Source organism: Mchenga conophoros, linkage group LG20, assembly GCF_057382185.1.
Source record: "Mchenga conophoros isolate Kocher_MC1m ecotype Shallow Benthic linkage group LG20, M_conophoros_male_GT1.1, whole genome shotgun sequence".
Lineage (NCBI taxonomy): Eukaryota > Metazoa > Chordata > Actinopteri > Cichliformes > Cichlidae > Mchenga > Mchenga conophoros.
Genome location: NC_140545.1, coordinates 7664423 through 7672872, shown reverse-complemented (window position 1 = coordinate 7672872; position 8450 = coordinate 7664423). Strand labels below are relative to the sequence as shown.

Below are 8450 nucleotides of genomic sequence, written 5' to 3'. Positions count from 1 at the left end.
CTCTCTGATGGGTACAGGACACCGAACACATGGAAAAAGGGGTCAGGGTCTTTTTCCCTGCAACAGAATGAATTTGGCACATGATGATTGGCGGCACAGCGCTGCCGCTGAGTGAGGGCGGGATTCACTTCAGTCCCTCGTCTGTGCTCTTGAACATGAGGATGGCGTTGGAGATCTTGAGGGCGGGGCCTAGCTTAATGCTCATGATCTTCACAATGTCGGTCTGGGTCAGCAGCAGGAAAGCCTCCCCGTCGATCATCTAGAGAGACACAAATGTGGAGATAGTAAGTGGAGAAGAGTTTGTTCCATCTGGTCAAATATCAAATTATAGTAGCCCCTAGCAGTGAAATCCACTCAGAAATATTATACAGCTGCAAACATGTAAGAGTGCAAGACAGTCTAAACAGCATCAGTAATGAATGACATGTTTACACGTCACCAGTAAAGACTGCAAATCTTTATTCATCCTTCAGTTATTAATCCACCTCTGGTCTCACCTCTTCTTTGAAGAGACGAGCCTGTTCTTCACAGCCAATTAAATTCTGGACAAATCTGAAGACCTGCGGCACAGATGCAGCGGATTTCAGGTAATCGTATAAGTCAGAGAAAGAATGTAAATAATTATAGAGGCGAACGACATTTTCCCACCTCCTCGACGCTCCATGCAGCCACCTGGCTGGCGTGAATGCCCTGAACGCCGGGCAGCAGCTTGCAGTGCTGTTCCCAGCACAAAGACAGAGTGCGGTCTGATTGGTTGCTCAAAGCTGACATGAACAGTGATGGATACACTCCCTGTGAGGACATGTCTGTGCACAGAAACATACATACACATGATGAAACACGTGATTGTACAAACATGGAAATTTGAGGGGAATACGAGATACATGAGCTGACTGGATGTTCGTTGCAACTGTTGCCTGTCTAAATACTGTATCTAGAATCTTATAAAGACAACGTGATTGTAAAATTATCTTAAAAGCATTAAGTAATTATATAAGATAAATACGTTGACAACCATTTAATTTTGGGTATCATAGCAGAAAAAGCAACGGTTAATTCATTTCTATTAGATTGCAAGGCTCAGTGGAAGCTCTAAAAACTTCACCGGTGAGTTACAAAAGGTCTGCCGGCCTTTTCACAGTAACAAATACAGCATATCAAACAATTAACATGCAAATCTTCTGATTAGATTATTAGTATTTCTTGTTTTGAGGTGAGGTGCTGCGAAAACAAAAAAACAAACAGTGCAACTTACTCTGGTAGTCCCTCTGTTGATTCTTTCTGTATTTGGGAGGACGACCAATCCTGAAAATACAGAAAATGAATGCGAGAAAAAACAAACATGCACACAAATACATGGACACCACTTTACCTGCCACGGTAATGAGTCTTCTTAGTCCTCTGACCAAAGAAGAGGTTTCTCTTGCACTCTGAGTCTGATAGGTCAGCCTTCAGCCTACCCTGGTTACGCTCAGCCAACGGGCAGCCGGATATGCAGTGATGGGCGGTGAAACGACCGGTGACATGGCCTGAGCCGTCACACCCTGGAGTTGGACACTTCCTGTTTCAAAGACAAAAATGGAGATATGCTTTCTGTGCATTTTAGCATCTAAAAAAATTCTAATTTAAAAAAAAAAAAAGTTGGGACTCTGTGTAAAATGTCAACAAAAACATGGCCCCGTCCCAACTTTTTTTAGATCATTGACTGATAATGTCAAATTCAAAATGATGATCCACTTTCTCAGTTCAAATATTTGACTTTTTTTATTCTGTTTTCATTTAGGTTTTACACATCATCCCAAGTTTTTGGAAAAATCATGCATTTAATGACAGAATGACAGAGCTGAGTTCAGGATTTACCTGTTGTGGAAGCTGTATTTGTTGGTTCTGGGCTGACTGATGGGTTTACAGGGAACAGAGGAGGTGTAGGTGGACTGGCCTGTAGCAGGAGGCTCCCTCACACCTACATATATACAAACACAGAGGAGAACATTCACATACACTCATAGGCTGACATTCACAATCACGGCATTGATTATGCCTTAAAGAAATCATGTAAATAACAAGTGGCAAACCGTGAGGCTTTAAAAAGATCCACTAATGTCCACATGAGACTGGCTTTACAACAGAAAAAAACCATTTGGTCTATAAAGTCACCCATTTAACTTGTATTAAATCTTAAAGTTATGGATATGCCTGACAATGTAGATTAAATCATTACCTAAGAACAGTTTCTGTTAATCCAGTTTTCTTATTGTTAGGTAAAGTTAGCATGCCATTAAATATCACAGTGAATTACACTTGCTATGTAAGCTAGCTTGTCAGTGCTAGCATTAGCCAATATCGTAGCAGCACTGCCTTCAAAGTTCAACAAAATATTAAAATAAAGTTTCAGAACAGTCCGTAACACAATACTGATGTCACTGTGGCCACTTCTATCTTTTATATACAGTCTATAGAAGATAGCAATAGGCTTAGAATTTTTGACCTCCAGTTTTAAGTGAAGAAAAAGGAGTCACATGAGGCTGGTTGCTACCATGCGGTTGCTGTGTTTTAGTGTCCCGTGGAGGGATTTTAAGCGGGTGACCGGTGGCCTCGCACCAGCCTGCTGGATGGATGTCTGGGTGATCTGAGTCTACCCACTCATCATAGACGTGACTCCAGCCATCATAATGGATCTGAACAAGAAGAAGAGAGCGGGCTGTAATAGATATAAATACTCCACATGTACATGAGCTCAAAATGTACAGAAATCAACAGTCAACTGCAAAGACGTATGACACAGTAATTGGACATGGAAGATCTTATTCCTGCAGACCTATCCAAACTGACAGGCACACATTAAACATACTTTATTGTTTCTTCTGTTTACTTCTCTTAGTCGTTGTGCTGTTATTTCTGATGACTGATCCGATCATCTACACACACACAATCCACTTTATTGATCTAGTCTTTTATCTCTGTTTGTCTTCTTCACCTCTGCAAAATCCTTGTTCAAACTGTTCCTGACGAGGCAAGATGGTTTAACCCATGAGACTGGCACCTTCTGCTTGTTTTCCAGGTTTGATTCACTGCATCAGTTAGATTGCAGGTTGCGCGAGCAGCACCTTGGTTTATCTGGATGCTGATGGTCAGACCGAAGGGATCATATGCTTGATTGTCAGGATGGTCGGTCTTTGAAAGCGGAGCTCAGAGAGGTTGAAAAGTGGTCCACCAAGATGATATTTGATCTCCAGACTTGTTTATTGTTTTATTTATTGAAGCACAGCTGCTGAGCATAAGGAAAAAGTACTGGAGCAGGAATCTATATCTAATTTACTCTGATGATTGATGAAACTTGATTTCTTTTATTGTCATCAAACCAGTCTTGACTCCTTTTTTTATAAAGCTGATACTGGGATTATGTTTAATTGTGTTGCTTCCAGCTCTTTGACTGATTCTTGGGATCTTTTAATCTTTAGGAATCGATCAATCAATTAATTTTCTTCAAGAAAATGGGTTCAAGTAATCATTCCACAACATTAAAGAACTATACAAAGTTGTACCTTAATGCGATGCGTGTCCACCTCCTCAACTGTAGCCACTCTTATGAGACCGGGACTTCTTTTGTCCACGGCCTCCAGTTTCATCTGAGGCTGAAAGCTGTGAGGTGACCGCTGGAGCAGAGGATGATGGGATTTCACATTCACGTTGACAACAAAACAAACTAGACATATTTTCCATTAATCTGTGACTTTACTGTTCGTAATGCTAGCTCTTCTTTACTTTTTATCTGCATTCTCACCACTTTAAAGGCATCAGCAGCCACTGCTTTGGATCCTGTCTCCTCCAAGTATCGAGACCAGGAGAACCGGCCCTGGTCTGGATAATCTGGTGCAGGAAAAAACTTTCACCAACGTAAACAGCCATAAAACCTTACACGGTTTTGCCTGACTTTATATATCACTTATTAAAAAACAGCTTTTGTAAGTTTTAAGCATAGATACATATGTCAGGTACTAACTTTTAACTGTCACATGTTCATCCTCAGTTTAACGGTAATGAAAGAAAAAAAAAAAAGAGGGCAAGTGTACAAAAAAGTAACTGAGCAGAACTCATGATGAACCCATGATATGACAATGAGCACGGATAAACTACTGATTAACAGGGATCACATTCCTCACCTTGGGGTGGTGTTAGAGGGAGGTTCCTTTCTTGGCACCAACCAATAGGATGAATGTACGGACTGCTGGAATCACACCTGCATGTTGTGACACACAACAATATGCACAATTTAGGTTCAATAGAAATTTCTGTGAACTTACAGGAAAATTAAGACTGAACTGATGAGAGATTATGCTGCAGGAAATAAATCAGCATCTAGCTGTTGAAGAAAGTGAAACTTTTAAATCCTGAAAGATTTGTGTTTCTCTCTGTTGAAGTGATCTAAAGACACTTGTTTAGTAGTATTGTATCCATAGTGACATTGATGTAAAGGTGGATTTGTTGTACTGCTCTGAATCTCTGTGAAGATTGTGTTACAGCAATGTCAGTGTTTGCACGACACTTTTTTTCTGCATTGCTCTGTAAACAATCTGAGCTGACTGTGTTGAATATTGAACAACAGTTACTTTTACTGAAACACAGGAGCGAGAAAAGAGAGAGGTGAAAAAACGAGAAAGCAGCACGCATCTGCTGTGTGCTGGGAGAAAACTGGCACATGCGCTGAAACGAGTGAGCCAGATAAAAGCCCAGCTTGTTACGCTTTGTTTAATGGAGGCATTATCTTTATGCTAATCAATACACCGTGCTTATGCAGCTCGGCTGCTGTAGTCTGAATTGCTGCGATATGTACTGAAAAAGAAATCGGATACATGGAAAACATATTAGATGTTCACACTGAGAAAAGTCCAAGGGTTTTGGATTTTTTTTGCAGACAGACGAACCTTTACTTCTGAGCAAGGTTGCCACTCTAAAATGTTCTGAAATGAACATTTCACAAACGTAATTTTATAATCTGAAATGGTCACATATCACCTATGACACAGCATCAAACAGCTGTACAGTCCTAATAAAGGTATGAATTTCGTTCCACGGGATTCAGAACTTTTTGCAAACTCTAGCAGCCATCATTAATCTGCCTTAACAATGCCAACTGCTCCCCTCTTGATTAAACTCAAACCTCCAGCTACACCAGCAGAATAGAGATATTATAATTACCCTTTTCTATGACAGCACGAAATATCTAAATAGCTGTATTCTCACCGATACTGCTTCAGATTTATATGAACATATCAAAAGCCCAATCACAGTATCATTTTAGAAATCCTTTAAATCATTTCCCAAAAGCATTCAGATAGATGCTACGACTCACCAGTAGTCATATGTGTCATCCCAGTTGTCAAAATGAACCAGGAAGCGGTCATCCACCACATCGGTGATGGTTGCTACACAGATCAGGGAGGGGTTCATACGATCGACGGCCTCCAGCTTCATTCCTATCTCGAAACCACACTTCACATCGATCTGGAAAACCAGGGGAAGCGTTACCTTCTTTGGTGTGCTGTTGAGCCACTTGTCAAGATTTTTAGATTATGATCTCCATGCATTTGGTATTTACATAAAAATTATCCAGGACCTTATTAAACAAAACAGTTCAGTTTGTCTTCAGTGCTGCACGATCATGATCTAAGGTGCACATTTCTTAAAATAAGCTTTTCATTATAATAGCTGAAGTTGGGAATTTTCCTTGCACTGAATCAGTCACCTCATCCAATATGTGTGTGTGTGGTTAAAACAGCCAGCATATATTATACTGCACAGAGATGGTTACCCTTCCGGGACTGGCAAAAAGTTCTTTGGGAGCCACTTGTGCTTTAGTCATTCTCAGATAGTTGGTCCAAGTAAACTCCTCCTCTTTACAGCCTGCAGGAAGCACAGAAATACAGAAAGGAGTCACATGTTGGAAGATTTAGAGGATTTAGAGGAATTGTTTTCACATCTGTGTGCTTTAAATGTAAAAATGCCAGGAGAGACTCAGCTGAGCTCATTAAAAACACTAGATCTCATTACTTAATCTGCACCAAAAGAAACCATGCGCTCTAAACTTCTTGTGTCAATAAAACACACACTGGGATGGCAAATATTTTTTAAGAATTTATTTAGTGTAAGAATAAGTATGACCTCTGACCTTTGGGGGTGTGCAATTTGTGCCCTGTGCTCTCACACCAGCCTGCAGCGTGGATGTCGGGAGAGTTGGCATTCACCCAGAAGTCATGACAGTCAGAGTAGCCATCAAAATGAAGCCGCAGCCGGTAACCGCAGACCTGACATGACATATCAGAAGAGGAGACACCTCAGTGAACTCATTCTGCATCCAAAGCATTCTGTGAATACATGAAAATGATCCTAAATAAGAAGCCTGGCGGCGACGGTCAACTGGCTCACCTCAGCCACAGTGAGGACAAAGTACATGGACGGATGCTGCGGGTCGATGCCTTCCAGCTTCATCCCCTGTTTGAAGCCGTTCTTCACTGTCGGCACTCTCTGGGACTGGAACATGAAACAACAGCAAAAGTTTCCGTACAACAAGGAGATGGAAGCAAAGTCTGCATAAAAGATTTTTCTGGGGAAACTGAGTGACAGCAAAGAACAGAGAAACCATCCGAAAACCGCTAGAAAAAATAATAAAATAACAGGGATTATGTCTTCATCTTAATGTTTTTTACTCTTTTATTCCAAGATTAGGTTTTTCATCACTGTTATACAAACCTTTAGATTATTTTAAAATCAAACTCCAACATTTAGTACAGAGGTGTCAAACGTAAGGCCCGGGGGTCAGAATCGGTCCGACAAACACTCTAAGACTCCAATCCAGTCTGCTTAGACAGGTTTGGAAAATGGCATAAATTTTGGACTTTTAACTGTATTTTTAAACATTTTATAACTTAACCGATGAAGACCATGGACATTTATACCACATCAACATAACTACGTAGTAGGTAAACTATTCTGCTGGATACACTCACAGCTCAAAAAAAAGAAGCAAGTTCTTTGAATTAACATACACTTTCTGTTTTGGAATAGTCTCAGCAATGAGCTTTCTTTTGTGTAATTTTCAGCACTTATTTCTTACAATTTAAGCCCAACGAGCTGCGCTGACAGATTTCTTTCATTTGATACAGCAGCGTTTCTTTATTGTGTAGAAAAACGGAGACGTACTGCTGAAATTGCACTTGTTTTCTTACACTGAGATACTTCAGAGATTAAAAGTGTAACTAAAGTTCTTTACACTTACAGAAAGGAGAGTTTCATTGATTTGGCCCGCTTCACTTCAAAGTGGGCACAATGTGAAATTAGTTTTAAATCCTTGATTTAATATATGAACATATGGCTTTGGCGACATAAATTACTTTGTCCCTCTCTTGAGAGTGCTACACTCAATTTTGCTCCGAGCAATAGATTTGATTGCCTACTACGGTTACTACGGATGTGTGTGTGTGTGTGTGTGTGTGTGTGTGTGTGTGTGTGTGTGTGTGTGTGTACATACCTCTTGGAAAAGCTTGTTAGGAGCAGCGACAGCTTTGGTCTCCTCCAGGTACTGAGCCCACGTCCACTGCTCTGTCTTACTGTCTCCACCTTCAGCAAACAGACACCATCATTTATTACATTTATAAAATTATTTATTACAATTTACAACTAATGGAAACAGTCAGAAGAAGATAATTTAATGGCATGTCAGCTGCAGCGGAATTTAAAAAATCTAAGCCTGCTGTGAAACTCCAACATTATGTCTTCTATACACTCGATACATTTTCGACCTTGCATGTTTTTTTTTTTCAAATAAATTGAAACAGGAAAGGGTATGTAATGAAAGGATAAAGAAGGACACACAGCTTCTGGATGAAGTAAAGAGATGATGTGATTTTATGTGATGTAGTGTTGCAGCTTAGTAGTAATAGTATCCAGTGAAAGATGATATGCGTCCAACAAAACCACTGATGCAAGAAATAAATGCTCCAACCTCCTCTGATGTGTCGGCCATCTGCTTTAGAATCATCCATTTTCTCATCCTTAAAAAGAAAACACGAGAAAGCACACAACAGGAAACGGTGAGATGGTAGTCACGCATAAAAGCAACTTTAAAACTGAAATAGCAACGCGGTTCCACCGTGCCCTCGATGTCCGAGTCTTCCTCAGATGGACTCAGGTACTCCTTCCTTTTCCTCTTCCTCATGGGCTTCAGGTGATCGGGGTTGAGGGAGACTCTCCCGCCTGCCGGCACTTTCTCCACGCCAATGCTCCTCCTGAGGCGCGGGGAACGAAAGATGAGCTTATGCATGTGGAGCGAGGCGCGTAAACATAAAGGCCGAGCAGCGGGGCACATACTTGTCAGTGATGGGGTCTCTGCGGAGCTCTTCTGTGTAGGTCCGCTGAGCTCTGGGATTATGGTTCTGTTGTCCTGGATCAAC

The 8450-nt window shown here is 40.9% G+C and overlaps 1 protein-coding gene across 5 annotated transcripts in view; it reads right to left on the bottom strand.

Moving 5' to 3' along the window:
* l3mbtl1 (L3MBTL histone methyl-lysine binding protein 1) overlaps nucleotides 1–8450 on the bottom strand; it is a 15233-nt gene continuing 6783 nt past the window's right edge. For 2 of the 5 annotated variants that reach the window (XM_085258901.1, XM_085258903.1), the window contains exons 5-22: nucleotides 8368–8450; nucleotides 8150–8285; nucleotides 8003–8051; nucleotides 7529–7617; nucleotides 6427–6531; nucleotides 6170–6305; nucleotides 5813–5904; nucleotides 5354–5505; nucleotides 4164–4240; nucleotides 3785–3870; nucleotides 3546–3656; nucleotides 2489–2678; nucleotides 1861–1963; nucleotides 1373–1561; nucleotides 1256–1305; nucleotides 649–806; nucleotides 498–560; nucleotides 1–259 (exon numbers count right to left, since the gene is read on the bottom strand). The exon at nucleotides 8368–8450 is cut by the window's right edge and continues 95 nt beyond it. In XM_085258901.1, coding sequence (XP_085115027.1) covers nucleotides 125–259; nucleotides 498–560; nucleotides 649–806; nucleotides 1256–1305; nucleotides 1373–1561; nucleotides 1861–1963; nucleotides 2489–2678; nucleotides 3546–3656; nucleotides 3785–3870; nucleotides 4164–4240; nucleotides 5354–5505; nucleotides 5813–5904; nucleotides 6170–6305; nucleotides 6427–6531; nucleotides 7529–7617; nucleotides 8003–8051; nucleotides 8150–8285; nucleotides 8368–8450 — 2004 coding nt within the window. In that variant the 3' untranslated portion in view covers nucleotides 1–124. The remainder of the gene's footprint in view (nucleotides 260–497; nucleotides 561–648; nucleotides 807–1255; nucleotides 1306–1372; nucleotides 1562–1860; nucleotides 1964–2488; nucleotides 2679–3545; nucleotides 3657–3784; nucleotides 3871–4163; nucleotides 4241–5353; nucleotides 5506–5812; nucleotides 5905–6169; nucleotides 6306–6426; nucleotides 6532–7528; nucleotides 7618–8002; nucleotides 8052–8149; nucleotides 8286–8367) is intronic. The other 3 variants (XM_085258905.1, XM_085258902.1, XM_085258904.1) reach the window with 2 other exon arrangements.